The sequence below is a fragment of the Coregonus lavaretus genome (assembly GCF_964263955.1).
Source record: "Coregonus lavaretus genome assembly, chromosome: 13".
Lineage (NCBI taxonomy): Eukaryota > Metazoa > Chordata > Actinopteri > Salmoniformes > Salmonidae > Coregonus > Coregonus lavaretus.
In genome coordinates, this window is record NC_140000.1 from 18,871,719 (window position 1) to 18,892,272 (window position 20,554).

A 20,554-nucleotide genomic window follows, 5' to 3' on the forward strand; every position below is an offset into this window, starting at 1 on the left:
GTAATATGAGAGAACGCTTTGTAAAATAAAAAATAAAAATTAAGAATGGCCAAAAAATGTTTAATATACCATAAAAGGCAACTGTTCATTGTTTAGACCGTTGAAACTATACATTTCAACATTGGTCATTATTATTAATATAGACCCTTTGATAACGCATTGTCTGTTATCCATGTAGGGATGGGCATTTTACTTATTTTTTTACTGTTCGAGTACTCAAATAAAAAACTAACAATATTTTTTGTACACAAGGCCCAGACTGGGAAAAAATATATGTGCGCATTTATCTGTATGCCAACAGCATGCAACAATGTCTAATTTATCATAACCATTACAGATAAGTTCTAATTGCTAAATTGCCCCATATACAGTGGGGAGAACAAGTATTTGATACACTGCCGATTTTGCAGGTTTTCCTACTTACAAAGCATGTAGAGGTCTGTAATTTTTATCATAGGTACACTTCAACTGTGAGAGACGGAATCTAAAACAAAAATCCAGAAAATCACATTGTATGATTTCTAAGTAATTAATTTGCATTTTATGGCATGACATAAGTATTTGATCACCTACCAACCAGTAAGAATTCCGGCTCTCACAGACCTGTTAGTTTTTCTTTAAGAAGCCCTCCTGTTCTCCACTCATTACCTGTATTAACTGCACCTGTTTGAACTCGTTACCTGTATAAAAGACACCTGTCCACACACTCAATCAAACAGACTCCAACCTCTCCACAATGGCCAAGACCAGAGAGCTGTTTAAGGACATCAGGGATAAAATTGTAGACCTGCACAAGGCTGGGATGGGCTACAGGACAATAGGCAAGCAGCTTGGTGAGAAGGCAACAACTGTTGGCGCAATTATTAGAAAATGGAAGAAGTTCAAGATGACGGTCAATCACCCTCGGTCTGGGGCTCAACACCAAGAACACCATCCCAACCGTGAAGCATGGAGGTGGAAACATCATTCTTTGGGGATGCTTTTCTGCAAAGGGGACAGGAAGACTGCACCGTATTGAGAGGAGGATGGATGGGGCCATGTATCGCGAGATCTTGGCCAACAACCTCCTTCCCTCAGTAAGAGCATTGAAGATGGGTCGTGGCTGGGTCTTCCAGCATGACAACGACCCGAAACACACTGCCAGAGTAACTAAGGAGTGGCTCCGTAAGAAGCATCTCAAGGTCCTGGAGTGGCCTAGCCAGTCTCCAGACCTGAACCCAATAGAAAATCTTTGGAGGGAGCTGAAAGTCCGTATTGCCCAGCGACAGCCCCGAAACCTGAAGGATCTGGAGAAGGTCTGTATGGAGGAGTGGGCCAAAATCCCTGCTGCAGTGTGTGCAAACCTGGTCAAGACCTACAGGAAACGTATGATCTCTGTAATTGCAAACAAAGGTTTCTGTACCAAATATTAAGTTCTGCTTTTCTGATGTATCAAATACTTATGTCATACAATAAAATGCAAATTAATTACTTAAAAATCATACAATGTGATTTTCTGGATTTTTGTTGAAGTGTACCTATGATAAAAATTACAGACCTCTACATGCTTTGTAAGTAGGAAAACCTGCAAAATCAGCAGTGTATCAAATACTTGTTCTCCCCACTGTATATTCAGTCAATAAAAAACAAGTGCCATTTGAGAATCATTCATTGAAACCATAGAGCTGTGTTATCTGCTCGGCTCTGGTGGGGTCACTCACAGCTGCGGCAAAATATGTGATGCGAGATTGCTGCTGCTGCTTTCCCCCCGTTTTTTTACGAAAAAAATTAAAAAAGGGTAAAACGCATAAGAAATATCTTGCTGCATTTTTTAAACGCAGATCCAAAATGTATATTATTGTAATTTCTGCTCTGCGTCAGACTAATTTTGTGCTTCAGTTGCACTTTTGCACTCTGATGAGAATTCACTAACTGGGATTCTATCTGCAGACAGTGCTCTGACACGGACTCGGTGTAGCCTCCTTTTCTCTGGTAAAATGCAAGATTAACTTCAAGCAAAACATTAGATTAGGAAATGGCTGGCTACTTTCTTTCTATGATAAACATTAGAAATACAGTATGATGGCCATGCATCGTTTTTTGCCAAAAAAACTGTTCTTTTTCATTGTAAGCTCATTTAATTGTGTGGCTGCTAACCAATTAGCGTTGCACTTCTGTTGTCATTGATGAAAATTAAGCTATTTTCTGACGAATGTGTTGCACTAATGGAATTTCTGTGAAGGAAAACTATAGTTGCACGCCCCTGATCACTACTGAATAAAAAAAACACTGACTTTCAACATAAAACGCAGCATTTTGAAAATGCAGATTTCTGAACTCTAACGCCGACGCCTATCCTGGTATAGCCTACATCTGTGCGCACTCAAGCGTGGGTGTTCACACAATAGTGACAAGATGGAGAAACCAGACAGACATGCGTAGCCGCGGGATATAGGGGTGCTGAAGGTGCTGCAGCACCCCCTGAAAAATTTTAATAATGTATATAATTTTTAAAAATATATAGTAGTGCACTGGGCCTTTATTAGTCCTTTATTAGCGGACTGATAAAGTCATCTGTAGCGCGGGCCCAAAAAAATGAAATCTGCAATGATTAACGGTAGCCTACATTTACTACTGGTTATAATTTTGATATATAGCAGGGAATTCATTGACATTGACAAACAATTCACACCATGAAATCAATGAAATAGCACAACTTGGCAGAAGACGCTTTGTCGCCACACAGCATTTGATTTTTTTTTTGCCTCTGGTTAAAGATCAAGTTTTGACATCAGTTTGAGTATTCGAGTACTCAATTACTCATAGCCATCCCTAAATCCATAGCACAATGTTTATGATATCAGAAGCTCATACATATTTCTGGAACATATTTCTGGTGTTATGGTATTGTTGCAGTGCTATAATCCTCTGTGAAGTTCGGAACTCCTTTTCCCCAAAACCCACACTTGTGCTTATAGGATTTTAATAGAGCTGAGGGCTAAGACCTACTTTGTGTGTTTGTCATAAACCTCATTGGTGCTTAGGCAGAAAGAACAACAGGCTTTTGTTGAAACGGCACCCTGAATAATTTGATACATCGGGGATTGAAGCAGTTTATTGTAGGTTTACTTTGAAAAGGACTGATATAATTTGTCAACACACACAAATGTACTGTACAAACTGACCCGGGTATGTTATGACATGTTATTATAAGATTTTATAACATTGTTGTGTTAAGAAATGTATTGTTGTCAAGGTGCAGTTTTGTTGACATGGCTAAATCCTGTTGCAGATTATAATTTTTCAGATAATTAAGTACGTCAGTAGCGAGAATTAGTACTAGGCCGAAATGAGGTGAAAGATTATTTGGGTTTTGCGCTGTTGCTGTGTATGGGGAGCATGGTGTTGTGTTGTGCTGTTAATGGGACCAAAGGTTTTAAGTCTCTGGTGTGGTAGTTTTGCCATCATTTCTTAAGTCCTATTTACCAGTCCAGTAGTAGTCTAGTATTCATCGCCTTTGCAGCCTTTCACAGCCTTTGCAAGTCTGCCTTTAGTTCAGTGTTGTTGCTTTAACTATTGACTTACTATTTGCTATGTTCATACATATGCTACACTGAAGGCCAGGTGTGGTCTGGTCGGTGAAGGGTTAATAAGAGATGTTTATCATACAGGACTGTGGTATGCAGTGAATAATGTGTTTGGGCTCCATTCTTAAAGAAACCCCATGGGACGCTCCCCTTTCTTCAAAATGATTGGTTCCTCCTCTTGCTCCCATACATTCCCATGAGATGGGCTGGGCAGGTGGGAGAGAGATTAGCAGGAGAGATCAGATAAACACTGCTGCCTGCATCCCAAATGGAACCTATTTCCTATTTAGTGCACTTCTTTTGACCGGAGCCTTATGGGCACTGCTCTGGTCAAAAGTAGTGCACTATAAGGATAGGGTGTCATTTGGGACGCATATACTGCTGCTGCTCCCCTGGCTAGGCTGTTTGTGAGCAGCAGGATCTCATCCTCATTCTCCACCAACTTGCTCACTCCCCACTCCCCGTCATGGATTGAACAATGGTGGGCACTCCCTCTCCAGACATTCTTTACACCAATGCAATGCTTTTAAATCCATGACGAGGATTGTGCATGTTCACACTTTGGGAGAAGTGTGGAGAATCTCGATGCAGCCTTCAGTTATTGCATAAGGAGATAAGTCATGGTGGACTGGAGGAGGCTGGGGTCCCAAATGACACACTATTCCCAATGTAATGCACTATAGGGCTCTGGTCAAAAGTAGTGCACTATTAAGGGAATAGGGAGCCATTTGGGACTGAATCTGGAGGACATAGCTATAGGCTGAATCTCAGGGGCCCCTCTTCTGCAGGGTTGTTGTGATCCAGACATGGCAGGCCCAGGGAGGGGTTGGGCTAGGCCCGGCAAGGCATTCTTCTCCAGGTCCCACCCCCCCACCACCAAAACACTTCATTTGGATTTCTCTCACTTCTATGAGGCCTTAACATCATCATCCCAGAGTGGTTGCAGGACAAACTCAACAGCTGAACGTATCTGACTCCAGCTGTCGGTGGATCACCGATTTCCTGACCAACAGGACACAATACGTGAACCTGGGGAAACACCTCTCGGACTCTCTATCCCTCAGCAAGGGACCATCGCATGGTTGCGTCTCCTTTACTCACTCTACACCAATGACTGCACCTCCAACGATGCGTCTGTCAAGCTACTCAAGTTTGAAGATGACACCACCCTGGTGGGCCTTATCTCCAATGGTGATGAGTCCATGTACCGGAGAAAGGTTGACCGAATGATGGCCTGGAGTTGAACACTCTCAAAACCGTGGAGATGGACATCAGGAAACAGTCCTCACCACCTCTCCCCCTTGAAATCAATGGCTCAGCTGTAAGCACGGGACCATCATCTCCCAGAACCTCAAGTGGGAAGACATCACAGCAATCAAATCAAATCAAATTTTATTGGTCACATGCGCCGAATACAACAGGTGCAGACATTACAGTGAAATGCTTACTTACAGCCCTTAACCAACAGTGCATTTATTTTAAACAAAAAAAGTAAAAATAAAACAACAACAAAAAAAAGTGTTGAGAAAAAAAAAAAAAATATATATATTTTTTAAAACATAAAAAACAAAACAAAAAAAAAGACAAAAAATTAAAAATAAAAGAGCAGAAATTAAATAAAGTGACAGTAGGGAGGCTATATATACAGGGGGGTACCGTTGCAGAGTCAATGTGCGGGGGCACCGGCTAGTTGAGGTAGTTGAGGTAATATGTACATGTGGGTAGAGTTAAAGTGACTATGCATAAATACTTAACAGAGTAGCAGCAGCGTAAAAAGGATGGGGTGGGGGGGCAGTGCAAATAGTCCGGGTAGCCATGATTAGCTGTTCAGGAGTCTTATGGCTTGGGGGTAGAAGCTGTTGAGAAGTCTTTTGGACCTAGACTTGGCACTCCGGTACCGCTTGCCGTGCGGTAGCAGAGAGAACAGTCTATGACTAGGGTGGCTGGAGTCTTTGACAATTTTGAGGGCCTTCCTCTGACACCGCCTGGTATAGAGGTCCTGGATGGCAGAAAGCTTTGCCCCAGTGATGTACTGGGCCGTACGCACTACCCTCTGTAGTGCCTTGCGGTCAGAGGCCAAGCAGTTGCCATACCAGGCGGTGATGCAACCAGTCAGGATGCTCTCGATGGTGCAGCTGTAGAATTTTTTGAGGATCTGAGGACCCATGCCAAATCTTTTTAGTCTCCTGAGGGGGAATAGGCTTTGTCGTGCCCTCTTCACGACTATCTTGGTGTGTTTGGACCATGATAGTTTGTTGGTGATGTGGACACCAAGGAACTTGAAGCTCTCAACCTGTTCCACTACAGCCCCGTCGATGAGAATGGGGGCGTGCTCAGTCCTCTTTTTTTTCCTGTAGTCCACAATCATCTCCTTTGTCTTGGTCACGTTGAGGGAGAGGTTGTTGTCCTGGCACCACACGGCCAGATCTCTGACCTCCTCCCTATAGGCTGTCTCATCGTTGTCGGTGATCAGGCCTACCACTGTTGTGTCGTCGGCAAAATTAATGATGGTGTTGGACTCGTGCCTGGCCATGCAGTCATGGGTGAACAGAGAGTACAGGAGGGGACTGAGCATGCACCCCTGAGGGGCCCCCGTGTTGAGGATCAGTGTGGCAGATGTGTTGTTACCTACCCTTACCACCTGGGGGCAGCCCGTCAGGAAGTCCAGGATCCAGTTGCAGAGGGAGGTGTTTAGTCCCAGGATCCTTAGCTTAGTGATGAGCTTAGAGGGCACTATGGTGTTGAATGCTGAGCTGTAGTCAATGAATAGCATTCTCACGTAGGTGTTCCTCTTGTCCAGGTGGGAAAGGGCAGTGTGGAGTGCAATAGAGATTGCATCATCTGTGGATCTGTTGGGGCGGTATGCAAATTGGAGTGGATCTAGGGTTTCTGGGATAATGCTGTTGATGTGAGCCATGACCAGCCTTTCAAAGCACTTCATGGCTACAGACGTCAGTGCTACGGGTCGGTAGTCATTTAGGCAGGTTATCTTAGAGTCCTTGGGCACGGGGACTATGGTGGTCTGCTTGAAACATGTTGGTATTACAGACTCAGTCAGGGACATGTTGAAAATGTCAGTGAAGACACTTGCCAGTTGGTCAGCACATGCTCGGAGTACACGTCCTGGTAATCCGTCTGGCCCTGCGGCCTTGTGAATGTTGACCTGCTTAAAAGTCTTACTCACATCGGCTACGGAGAGCGTGATCACATAGTCATCCGGAACAGCTGGTGCTCTCATGCATGCTTCAGTGTTGCTTGCCTCGAAGCGAGCATAGAAGTGGTTTAGCTCGTCTGGTAGGCTTGTGTCACTGGGCAGCTCGCGGCTGTGCTTCCCTTTGTAGTCTGTAATAGTTTTCAAGCCCTGCCACATCCGACGAGCGTCAGAGCCAGTGTAGTACGATTCAATCTTAGTCCTGTATTGACTCTTTGCCTGTTTGATGGTTCGTCGGAGGTCATAGCGGGATTTCTTATAAGCGTCCGGGTTAGAGTCCCGTTCCTTGAAAGCGGCAGCTCTACCCTTTAGCTCAGTGCGGATGTTTCCTGTAATCCATGGCTTCTGGTTGGGGTATGTACGTACGGTCACTGTGGGGACGACATCATCGATGCACTTATTGATGAAGCAAGTGACTGATGTGGTGTACTCCTCAATGCTGTCTGAAGAGTCCCGGAACATGTTCCAGTCTGTGCTAGCAAAACAGTCCTGTAGCTTAGCATCTGCGTCATCTGACCACTTTTTTATTAACCGAGTCACTGGTGCTTCCTGCTTTAGTTTTTGCTTATAAGCAGGAATCAGGAGGATAGAGTTATGGTCAGATTTGCCAAATGGAGGGCGAGGGAGAGCTTTGTATGCGTCTCTGTGTGTGGAGTAAAGGTGGTCTAGAGTTTTTTTCCCTCTGGTTGCACATTTAACATGCTGGTAGAAATTAGGTAGAACGGATTTAAGTTTCCCTGCATTAAAGTCCCCGGCCACTAGGAGCACTGCATCTGGATGAGCGTTTTCCTGTTGATTAATGGCCTTGTACAACTCATTCAGTGCAATCTTAATGCCAGCATTGGTTTGTTGTGGTAAATAGACAGCTATGAAAAATATAGATGAAAACTCTCTTGGTAAATAGTGTGGTCTACAGCTTATCATAAGATACTCTACCTCAGGCGAGCAAAACCTCGAGACTTCCTTAGTATTTGATTTTGTGCACCAGCTGTTGTTTACAAATATACACAGACCGCCACCCCTTGTCTTACCGGAGTCAGCCGTTCTGTCCTGCCGATGTAGCGTATAGCCTGCTAGCTGAATGTTATCATTGTCGTCGTTCAGCCACGACTCGGTGAAACACAAGATATTACAGTTTTTAATGTCCCGTTGGTAGGATAACCGTAATCTTAAGTCGTCCAATTTATTTTCAAAAGATTGAACGTTGGCTAATAGGATTGATGGAAGAGGCAGTTTACTCGCTCGCCGTCGGATCCTTACAAGGCACCCCGATCTACGTCCACGATATCTCCGTCTCTTCCTCACGCGAATGACGGGGATTTGGGCCTTGTCGGGTGTCTGTATGATATCCTTCGCGGCCGCCTCGTTGAAGAAAAAATCTTTGTCCAATACGAGGTGAGTAATCGCTGTCCTGATATCCAGAAGCTCTTTTTGGTTATAAGAGACGATGGCAGAAACATTATGTACAAAATAAATTACAAATAACGCGGAAAAACACACATAATAGTACAATTGGTTAGAGGGCTGTAAAACGGCAGCCATCTTCACCAGCAAATATACTTCTTGCATCAGCTGAAGAAATTGAACTTCTCAACGACCATACTGATTCTGTTCTACATGGCCATCATCGAGTCCATCCTCACCTCCTCGATCACTGTCTGGTTCGGGAATGCGTCTGCCTTGCTTCAAGGGCAAACTGCAGTGGATTGTCCGGGAGAGTCATCGGCTGCTAACTGCCCTCGATCGAGGACCTGCTCGACTCCAGGGCAAAGCGTGCAGGAAAGATCATAGCCGATCCGTCCCACCCTGGACACCCCCTGTTAGAAAGACATTCCCTTCTGGCAAATGGTTCAGGTCAATCACAACAAAAACCTCCCACCACCTGAACAGCTTCTTCCCCCGCGTTGTGGCCCTCACCAACCGGCACTACACATTCACGGACAACACACCCTGCACTAACGTCCTAGAACTGTACTTTGCTCATTGTACTATATGTGCACATTTAGTGCATTCGGAAAGTATTCAGACCCGTTGACCTTTTACACATTTTGTTACATTACAGCCTTATTCTAAAATGGATTAAATTACTTGTTTTCCTCATCAATCTACACACAATACCCCATAACGACAAAGTGAAAAAAGGTTTTTATAAATTTTTGCAAATTAAAAAAGCTTGTTGATGAGAGCGGTCAAAGGAGATTGGCAAGCTAACAGGCGGGCCACAAACAAGCAAATAACGGCTCAGTACAACAGCGGTGTCAAGATTTGGCGTAAGAGTCAGAATTTGGCGTAAGCAAAAATCCTGGCATGATGGACTCATCCTGCCTGGTACAGGTTGCTTGATACCAATTGAGCAACGAACGTTTTCCGACACCTTGTGTAGAATCCATGCCCCGAAGAATTCAGGCTGTTCTGGCGTACCTAATAAACTGCCAACTGAGTGTATTCTGTCTGTATATTATGTTTATCGTCTATATACTGTCTGTTTACTGTGGCAGCACTATTTCACCAAATCAAATTTCGGGTAAATGTACTTGGCGAGTCTATATGCTTGTTTATGAAGTTGTATTTACTTTGTCATATATGCCTACGTTTTAATTATTTTGCAGTTTAGTTCCATTAGAGGGTAGTTTGTAACTGTCCTTACTGAAAACCTCCCTTCTGCATGGTCTGCTTGCTGTAGTGATACTGTATTCACCTTATGTAGCCTCGCCTATTTGACCCGAGCCATTTTGAACACATTTGTCTTTCAATTTCCTGCGCATTGACACACAAACAAACCCAGGGTGGAGATGTCGTTAACTATGAATTACATTTTTCAAAACTATTAAATAACATGCACATTATTTGATAGATGTGTTAATTATCTGTTGAGGAAAATTATTGATTTATTTTTTGCGTTTGTATTAATGTACTATAAGCACGATGACGCCGATGTTAGCATTCCCATAGACTTAACATGGACGGTTAGCTAGCTGGCGTATTTAAACTATATCTTATTGTCGTTGTCCACACAGGCTATTTCCCTTTTCAATCAAAGATCAATACTTGAAAGACGATGTTGTTACAAACAGAATACCATTGACGAAGGACAGAAACAATGCCAAGATGTTTTTATGTAGAAAACATTAGGATATTTGCAATCTGTTGTGCCACATAGCTAGCTAGCGAAGTCTATAGGAATGCTAACATTGCTAACGTTGTCATCGTAGTGATTTATATTAGTGATATGGGAAGAAATGTATACAGGTACATATTATTTTGGAAGATATTATATGATATTATATCGATACTTTGACTCCAAAAATCGAAATTGTTATTTTTTTTGAACATCCTATTGCCTGTTCTCCATCTTCTTTTTATATAGTGAGCCAACATGTTTTCAGCACATTTATTTCCATGACTGATCAAAACTCATTTTCTCATGCTCTCTCTTTTCTCTCTGCAGCAGACATATAGTGAGCAATATGTTTGGAACATCAAATCGCAATAAAATCGCAGTATCGAATCGCAAATGCATATAGAATCGTGAGAAACGCAATACATATCGTATCGGCACCTAAGTATAGTGATAATATCTTATCGTGAGGTCCCTGGCAATTCCCAGCCCTAGCTTATACTATGTTTAAAAAAATGTTTGTTTTTTAAAATAATTTTCCTCACCAGAGAATTACCATATCTTTCAAATTCTGTGTACGTTATTTAATAGTTTTAACATATGTACACTGAACAGATATATAAACGCAACATGTAAAGTGTTTGTCCCATGTTTCATGATCTGAAATAAAATATTTTCCATATGCACAAAAAGCTTATTTCTCTCAAATGTATATCCCTGTTAATGAGAATTTCTCCTCTGCCAAGATAATCCATCCACCTGACAGGTGTGGCATATCAAGAAGCTGATTAAACAGCATGATCATTACACAGGTGCACCTTGTGCTGGGGACAATAAAAGGCCACTCTAAAACGTACCGTTTTGTCACACAACATAATGCCACAGAAGTTTTGAGGGAGCATGCAATTGGCATGCTGATTGCAGGAATGTCGACCAGAGTTGTTGCCAGAGAATTTAATGTTAATTTCTCTACCATAAGCCGCCTCCAACGTCGTTTTACAGAATTTGGAAGTACGTCCAACTGGCTTCATAACCGCAGACCATGTGAATGGCGTCGTATGGGCGAGCGGTTTTCTGACGTCAACGTTGTGAACAGAGTGCCCATGGTGGCGGTGGGGTTATGGAATGGGCAGGCATAAGCTACGGACAATGAACACAATTGCATTTTATCGATGGCAATCCGAATGCACAGAACTACACTTTTTTTTAAGGTATCTGTGACCAACAGATGCATATCTGTATTCCCAGTCATGTGAAATCCATAGATTAGGGCCTAATTTATTTATTTCAATTGACTGATTTCCTCATATGAACTGTAACTCAGTAAAATCTTTGAATTGTTGCAGGTTGTGTTTATATTTTGGTTCAGTATAATTTATATTTAACGACATTACCAGCAGTGTGTCAATGCGCCAGAAGTTGAAAGGCAACAAATTGACTGAGCCCTTGTTTCCAGGCTACATACAGTGTAAGGTGTATACCAGGATATTTCATGCTGAAAACCTCATATTAAACACCAATGGTATTCACTAAGTTGATGGTTTATATTTAGGATAATGTTTTACAGCTTTTTCATTCAATTTTTTAAGTGATAAGGCCAGAGTTCTTTGTGGCTCACTTGGTAGAGAATGGCACTTGCAGGGTTGTGGGTTCAATTCCCACGGGGACCATTTTGAAAATGCATGCACTCTCTACTGTAAGTTGCTCTGGATAAAAGCGGCTGCTAAATGACTAAAACATTTTTATGTAAAAAGGGCCAGAGATAATTAGACACCTGTGATAATCTGAAGTACCCAAAACGGCCACTAGATGTATTGTGATAGATTACATAAATTCCTTGAAAGATACCAACATTCTGGTAGTTTACTGGTAAACTTAGACATTTTCCAGTAATATACCCTCCCTTTGCAAAGCTAAAGCATAGGACTGAAGCATAGGCCTGTACTCAAAATGGCATCCTGTCCCAAATGGCACCCTCTTCCCTATATGGTGTACTACTTTTGAACAGAGCCCTATGGGCCATAGTGTGCCATTTGGGACGAACAAGACTGATGGCAGTCCCAGACAGACACAGTTGCTAGGTAATAAATCCTATCAATGGTACCAATGCACTCCAATAATCCACTTTCTAGTTGAGAAGTTAACTTATATTTCAAGTATCCAAATTTAAGTCCTGTTCCCAAAGTTATTCCTTTATGCTTTGGGGAGAGTCATAGGCCCTGGCTTGTAGCCCCGGCTGGCGCTCAGGTTTTGATGAAATCTGGAACAGGCAATATCCAAGCGCGCATTTCTCAGATGAAAGAGAAGGTTTTAGTGGTGAGGAGGGTGGCTCTTTTGAGATTATGGTAGCTGATGTAAATTAAATACGCTGATTTAAGTGTTTCCCAAGAACAGGCTTCTGTTCATTCTGATTGGGCTTTGATTTTTGCTTTATTTTTTCTCCACCCCTCATGTCCTCAGTGGGTGTGTACTGCCACTCTGTATTGTCCCAGTATTGTCCTATCCACTGTAGAACCACGCTGTACAGTTAAGACTGTATCTGTGTGAACTGTGAAAGAATGGGTCTGCTGATTCCTTTCACGTGGGCCATTTTCCCCTGTGTTGTCTTCCTATCGTCCGGTCTCCTCGTCACACCCCAATGACGTTGTGCCATTTCCCGACTCCCAGCCACCCCAGTTCCCTTTGTTTTCTACACATCTGAATGCTAATTGACAGTGGCTGGTTAGAGGGACTGGGCTACGTTGTCAACACATCACTTTTACTAAAGTACTTTTTGATTTGTTATCCCAAACTCCTCATAAGAGTAACTAATATTATCTAGGGCAAAAACTATCACGCATACTCTTTTCCTTTAGTTTAGTACGTTTGTGTAGCACAAGAACATTGGGAAAGGGTGCGGGGGAATTTGGTTGAGACGACGCCACTCATAATGAATTCAGATAGGAAGATTATAATGAATACATACATTCCTGAGTGGTTGTAAAGAAAAGCCATATGGAATTCGGTCCATATAATGGTCTACTAAGCATCGGAAACATTCCAAACAGCTTTTATGGAGTTATCACCAGGGCATGCCCGCCTTTTCCCTTTTACAAATTAATAATAGACAGTGAAAAGGGAAGCTTCGGCCGTTGAAGCAGACGGGCTGGAATGCTGAGAGAGAGCGGGGGAACCATTGCGTCGCAGTGGAGGGCTTTATGCTAACCGCTACGTCCCGCCACCAGCCCCGGCTTGGCCTCTACAGTACAAACAAAGTGTGTGTCCCAACTGGCACCCTATTGCCTAGGTAATGCACCCTATTGCCTAGGTAATGCACCCTATTGCCTAGGTAATGCACCCTATTGCCTAGGTAATGCACCCTATTGCCTAGGTAATGCACCCTATTGCCTAGGTAATGCACCCTATTGCCTAGGTAATGCACCCTATTGCCTAGGTAATGCACCCTATTGCCTATGTAGTGCTCTGCTTTTGACCAGAGCCCTATGGCCCCTGGTCAAAAGTAGTGTTCTGAATAGGGAATACAAACAGGACAGACAAACAGGACAGGCCCTGAATAAGACAGACAATAACCTGAATAATGATCTGTCTGTGACTGTTGTTGCCCTACTGAGAGACAGTGAGGGGCTGTCAGACTTACAGTTGGATGGACGCTCTGCTAGACTGACTGAGCGAGCATATGTGTAGTAGTAGGAGTAGGAGTATGACGTGGGTTCAATTAGTATTTTTTATTTTTTTTCAAATACTTTGAGCGTTTGATTAAACCTGTCTGGATGGGCAGGGTTTGCACTTTTGGGACTATTGCCTTTGTTCCATTGTGCTAGGCAACCTCAGTCAAGCGCAGCTAAAGTATTTGACAGAAAATAAATACCATTTGATCCCAGGACAGTATGTAGGCTATTATATTATTATTATTAATATTATTATTTATTTTTTGTAAGATTATATATATATTTTTGACAATACAAACATACACATACAAACGACAGCATACAAACACACACAAACATCATCCTTCCCAGATCCACCTGCTCACACCCCCATCTCCAGAGCCCACATCACTCTTCGCCACATGGCCTCACTGAACCATTTAGTTTCTCTCTGTCGCCCACGCACTTTCAACATTTAGATAATAAAGCATTTGACCTTTCCATTGTGTTAACGATTGAGGATGGGTTGATTTCCAGTTTTTAAGTATACGTTTTTTTCAAGATGAAAAGTATCGTCCAACCCATTGGCTATCTATCTCACTGCTCCCTCATATGCCATGTTTTGAAATATACAGACAGACGGATTAAAATACATTTACATTGTAATACTTCTGACAGACAACTTTCAAACTCCACCCATAACTGTTGGACTTTATAGCATTCCCAGAAGGCATGGATTATTGAGTCATTGTTAGTTTTACACTTAAGACATGACTCTGCCATTGTGAAGTAGAATTTGTGAATTTAGTCTCTTGTGTAATAAATTCTATACATTAGTTTATACTGGATTAAGCGTACATTTTTGTTAACTGTCATTTTGTTAGTTATGTTCCAACATTCCCTCCATCTTGTGTCAATATCAGTTATTTTTAAGTCTTGGTTTTAATAGTTTATATTTTTTTCTAAGAGGCTATTATATTCATTCAGCCAAATCAAAATAAGCCTGAAACCTGAACGAGGTGTTCTCAATCCAAAATGTAAATTCTGCTGATTGATTTAATCAGAGAGTGAGACGACTACTCTTAATAAGGTATTCAGCATTCAGATTGCATGACTAGCCATTTAAGGAAATTGAACAGCGCCCTCTCGATCTCTTTCTTCTGGCCTCTGCGTGAGACGGATCTCTAGACTAGCGAGAAAATGTTGCATGGGGATGTCAGGTTAGTGTTAGCCACTGGCACTGGAGGGAGTTGTAGAACTACTACTAGAATTACTTTTACTGGTAGATCTAGCATGCAAGACAAGATATATTTGTGGTCACAACTTCATTTAGACAGTCCAGTCTCTCTAGCCTAATTCAGGTCTACTTGAAATGTAAAAAATATGCATCATTTGAGACAACATGAACAGGTGCCCTATAACAGGCAGTAATGGAAGTTATTATTAGATAGTGTCTAAACCTTCAAGTGCTCCCCTGACCCTGCATCTACCTTCTGACGGACCAGACCTTCTACTCCTGACCAAGGCTCTATTCCAGACAGACTTCTATTAGCCTTGTGCCCCACTAGCCTCTGCTGTTCCTGAACCTAGCATCCCGTTCCATCCCTTCCCATCCCTGTCTATGCTTGTTGTCCTCGTGCTACATACCCATCCGGTCACTGGCTGTGCTTGTCTTGCTAATAATAATATTACATGGGACTTATATAGCGCTTTTCAACGACCCAAAGTCTCTTAAAGGTCGCTTTGTTGTCCATATGCTTCATCCTCATTCCGTCGCTTCCCATTCCATCCAACCTATCCTTCAATCCCTGGCTCTGCTTGCCTTGTTGTCCTCGTGCTCCAGAGCCAAGGGTAATTGATGAATGCTGCTGTCTCCTCTCATGGTATTTTAAGAGTGTCTAATTTATGGCAGTAATATTGTAGGGCCAGGCCTGCTGTGACTGCTGCTTGTTTGACGGGCATAAATAAAGATGTTTATGTCCCTAAAACTTCTGCCAAGCCCCACTAGTGCAATTTTCCTATTTTCTAAACACAGTGTCAAAGACAAACAACCCTGGTCCTGTTTCCCCGTTGGTGTGTGTGTGTGTGTGCGCTGCTGCTTGAGTGTTTGCCCGTCACGGTTCTAGCTATTAAATTAGGCCACAAGCTTATTGTTGACAATCTAATATGGCTATTATCCAACCATGCCCCCAAATATCTTGATCGGATTGGATCTTCCTTTCTAGGGTTTCACCCCCACATGTAACGGCATGTAGACAACATGTCTGACTACTTAGGTATAACTTTATGTTATCTTGTTACAAAACACATGAATACTATTCACCTAACACAAAGCTATTTTAGACTGTACAGTACACTGCTGTAGCCTACGTGTGTCTATAACTCTCCAGGATCTTGTAGGAAGGGGCTTACCTCACTGACTATTAATACTGACAGATTAGGCACCTGTGATACAGCTGGTTAACGGACACATTTTCAGGAAAGGTCCCTCAAAAGGCACAGGTTTGTCTGTCTGTCAGCTGCAGCTCTGTATGGGGGGGGGGGGGGGGGGGTGAAGAAGGGCGGCAGGTAGCTTAGTGGGTAAGAGCGTTGTGCTAGTAACCGAAAGGTCGCTGGTTCTAATCCCCGAGCCAACTAGGTGAAAAATCTGTCGATGTGCCCTTGAGCAAGGCACTTAACCCTAATTGCTCCTGTAAGTCGCTCTGGATGAGAGCATCTGCTAAATGACTAAAAAAAAAAAAAAAAAAAAAAAAAAAAAGAAGAGCAACTGCATCACTGGGTCAGCATAGGTTGGTGGGAGATATTGGGGACTGTTCTCAATGGCACATTGTTTGTTTGAATATTAGGCTATAGTTACATGCTTTACATTTGAGAATGCATACAATGGTTCATTATGAAGGTGTTATAAGATTTGGGTCGAAAAGCCTTCAGAGTATTAATGTGTATTAAAACTATTTAGGCTTGCAAATCCATAGTATGCAAATCCATGCCATGATGCAACATTTAGAAAATGTGGTGTGCCCTGTTGCACATGCTATGGATTTCACCATTCAAAGTGATTGATTAAAACCACAACATTAGAATAAATGAATGAAGAATTGCATTGGTCTTTCTACTTACCCCGGCCCAGCCAGGTAACAATAACATACAGTGCAGAACATTCCAATTGCCACAGTGACCATCCAAAGCCCTGAATTGCATGGTAGAGTTTGAGCAGCATCTAGTGGTGAAATAGGTAACTGCTGTATAGCAATGGGGAATAAAAGGACCATCAGGGGAAATTTGAGAAAATATCAGTACTTTTCTATTACTGGTATTCATTGTCTCAGAGATTATGATTATTAGGAGATGACATGCCCTGCAGTCACTCCCCCACAGTAATGAAACTAAGTATACGGCAGGGGCGGCAGGTAGCTTAGTGGTTTAGAGTGTTGTGCCAGTAACCGAAAGGTCGCTGGTTCTAATCCCCGAGCCGACTAGGTGAAAAATCTGTCAATGTGCCCTTGAGCAAGGCACTTAACCCTAATTGCTCCTGTAAGTCGCTCTGGATAAGAGCGTCTGCTAAATGACTAAAATGTAATGTAAAATGTATACGTCCCAAAGTGCATTATATACGGAATAGGGTGCCATTTGGGACATAACACTGAACTGTCAAAACTTCCATCCGCCATTGACTCACTGAGAGTGCCTCTTAACCAATGGCCTGGTTTCTCTTACCCTGAGGCCAGTAGTGATTATGCTGAAGGATGGGAGATGGGAGTATTGAGACTACAGGTCTAGGCTTGTTCTCTAGTCTTCCCCAGAGATACAGAGAGCCTTGATAACATTAACATGTAGTTAACTAAGGGAGTGTTTCAACAGCTGAATTAGCATCACTGCCTGACTGGTTGATAATGATGATTAAGCTATGCCATGTTAGTGTTGTGTGTGTTCAGCTACACTGCCTGACTGGTTGGTGATGACAGGTGTGTATTGAGAGAAGTAGATTCTTACACGTGTAACCTACATGCAGGAATAAAGCACGTGAACAGTATAGGTCAACCTGGTGCGGTAGAGAAATGTGGGATGTGCATATGATATATCACTCACACAGACCCACTCTCTCCTCTCTCTCCGTTCTCTCCCTCCTCCCCCTACAGAAGATGATGTGGACCTGGAGGCGCTGGTGAATGACATGAACTCCTCGTTCGAGAGCCTGTACTCCACATGCAGCAGCGTGCAGTCTGAGTCAGTTCCCCTCCTGCAGCACAACGGCCAGGTGCACCGCGACCACCACCGCAGCTCCCCCATGCCCCCCCACCCCCACGCCTCCCCCAGCGAGCTGCAGCCCAGCCCCACCTCCCCCAAACAGAGACTCCGACGCTCCCAGCCCATGCACATCCTCGCCGTCAGGTATGTCTGCTGTGTTGGCACGTGCACATTCACACACACACACAACACACACACACCCAATAGATACAATTCCTCCACATCTAAACAAGGGACCATGTTCTCAGTATGCTCTGTGGGGACAGGTATATGTGCTTATTATAGTTCATCGTTTTGCCTATCCGCAGCCTCTCTGGGACCCATTCTCCCCCTGTCACTTTCCCCTGCCCTAGCATAGCGTAGCAGAGGGGGAGACCAAGTTCAAATTCTCTTTTATTCTAGAAACAGGGTGCCTACTGCTCCCATAAGTTGAGAGGAACTTTTATTCACCTCAGGTCTTAATGAAATCTAAACCTGTCTGTCAGAGTTGTAGCATCCATTATTTTCGATCCCTAGAGAAAGTTTGGCACTGGCTGGTAATGAGATATATCATTGGCTCATTCTGTCTGTTGGATTGAAATGATATGGTTCAGCTTATTATTCAGTCCTGACCTCCAAATAACACCCTGCTCCTGCCTCACATGGAACTACATCAAACTACATCAAAAGCTTCTCCTTTTGAACTCCCCTCCCTTACCAGCTTGGGTTTGGAGAAAGTATAGAGAAATGCTAATGATGGCTATCTGCCTGGCTGCTGCAGTTCAATTCAGATGCTAGTCTCTGATTAAGCCAAGCCAAAATCTAGTCTGTTTCTGATTGACAGTCAGGGGCTGCATCCCAAATGGCACTCTATTCCCTACATAGTGTACTACTTTTGACCAGAGCCCTATGGGTCCTGGTCAAAAGTAATGCACTATAAATGGAATAATAGGGTGCCATTTGGGACGCCGCCCTAGTCGGTTTCTTATTGACAGGCAGACAGTGAATGAACAGGCTATTGCCCTTGCAGCAGGTCATGAAATGGGCACTTTCCTCTTGAAACTGCCTGAAATAATGGTTCGATGAATATTGCATGTAAATAGTAGCTCCAAAAACGCTGGCAATCTTCCTGTGGTGTGGCAGAAAGAATCAGCTCACAGTGCAGTGATCAGAGAGAAATGGGCATGAGGCCTCGGCTCGGCAGCAGTCTCTCTCTCACTGTGAAACCATGGATTATTCATTATTCATACTCAGCCACAAAGCATTGAGTTTATATCAGGGGAGACTGTCCTCATGTTCTCATGATCTGCATTCATCTGCTTCTTAACAGCCTTTTCAGTCAGTCTGTCTGTCTGTGTCTGTCCCTCACTGTGTTAATGTCCTCCCTGAATGTTGTGATTCTCAGGAGACTGCAGGAAGAGGAGCAGCAGCTCCGGACGTCCTCTCTGCCGGCCATCCCCAACCCCTTTCCCGAGCTCTCCAGCTCTCCTGTCCTCAGCCCTGGGTCTTTACCTCCGTGTCAGCCCTCAGGCACATACGTAAGTCAGAGACCCTTCTCTTCAGTCCTTACTATGGTAGCTGAGGTAACCATGAAGATTGTCCATGAAAATGGCAACTAAAGTATAGTATCGTACATCTTACAGTACAATGGCAGTTTGGTATATTTCTCCCACGGTCATTATCTCTCATCAGAATCAGTGAAACTAGCTTTAAAACAGCAACATTTTTTCTCTGCGTCCCCCCCCCCCCCCCCCCCCCCACCCCCCACCCCTGTTCCAGCTGCGGTGAACTCTTAACTAGAAGAGAAAGTCACTCTTAATCACATTCATCTGAAGTTTCACACATTACTATAACAGAGCCGAGATTACTGTAAAAATTATGTATATTTCTAATAAATATCCCTGGCTAATCCTGACTTTACTTTTATGGCGCTGGGGATCAGAGCCTGCATTGGCAGACCCTGGGTTCAAATTGTATTTGTTTTCTTTAAAATACTTTGAACTGCTTGATAGAGCTTGCCTGGCTCAATGGAACCAGTAGAAAGTGCAAGCCCAGCCAATCTGGCACTTCAGGCAGGCTCAATCAAAGTATTTGACAGAAGACAAATACTATTTGAACCCAGGTCTGGCCTGTAAGAACTGGCAGCATGGGCTGTAGTCTGTAGATGCAGGGAGCTGGATGATGGAAAATAACCATTTAGTTAGTACTATGTACCTTTGGCTACAACATGCATCTGTTGTAAAGCAGTTCTAAAGCATTTTTTTTTTACAACTTGTGATTGGCCCACTATACTGCGCTAAAGACATATGTTGCCCAAAAACCTTGCATAGTGTGTGTGAGTTTGCCTGAGTGTGTGTGTGCGCGCGTTTGTGCATCTGTGTGTATGTGCACGTGTGAGGCTGGGGGTCGTAGAGATGGGCCCTGCTCCACAGCTGGCTCTGCTTTGCTCTCCCAGCATGCAGTGCCTGCCGTCTAGAATTGTGTCTGTCTGTCTGTTTGTCCGCCTGTCTGCCTTCCTGCCTGCCTGCATGCCGACCCTGCCGGCCTGGCTGGCTGACAGGGTAGGGCTGGTGAGAAGTTGCGCTGTTTACAGAATTTTCCGACCTCTGGGCGCTTTCTGACAGGCTCTCATTTCTCATCCCCAGCCCCCGCGCAGTGGAGGCACGCCAACGCTGCCGGCTGGCCTGGGCTGTCAGGGATCACTGGGCAATCTGTTACACGACGCCCATATGATTTTCATTTGCCTCCCCTTCAAAGTCTCAGTCAAGGACCCAGCTCTCTCTCT

The 20,554-nt window shown here is 43.5% G+C and overlaps 1 protein-coding gene across 6 annotated transcripts in view; it reads left to right on the forward strand.

Moving 5' to 3' along the window:
* LOC311140792 (growth factor receptor-bound protein 10-like) overlaps window positions 1-20,554 on the forward strand; it is a 76,913-nt gene that overhangs the window by 33,942 nt on the left and 22,417 nt on the right. For all 6 annotated transcript variants that reach the window (XM_084176018.1, XM_084176020.1, XM_084176019.1 and 3 more), the window contains 2 exons: window positions 17,682-17,934; window positions 19,175-19,307. In XM_084176018.1, coding sequence (XP_084032144.1) covers window positions 17,682-17,934; window positions 19,175-19,307 — 386 coding nt within the window. The remainder of the gene's footprint in view (window positions 1-17,681; window positions 17,935-19,174; window positions 19,308-20,554) is intronic.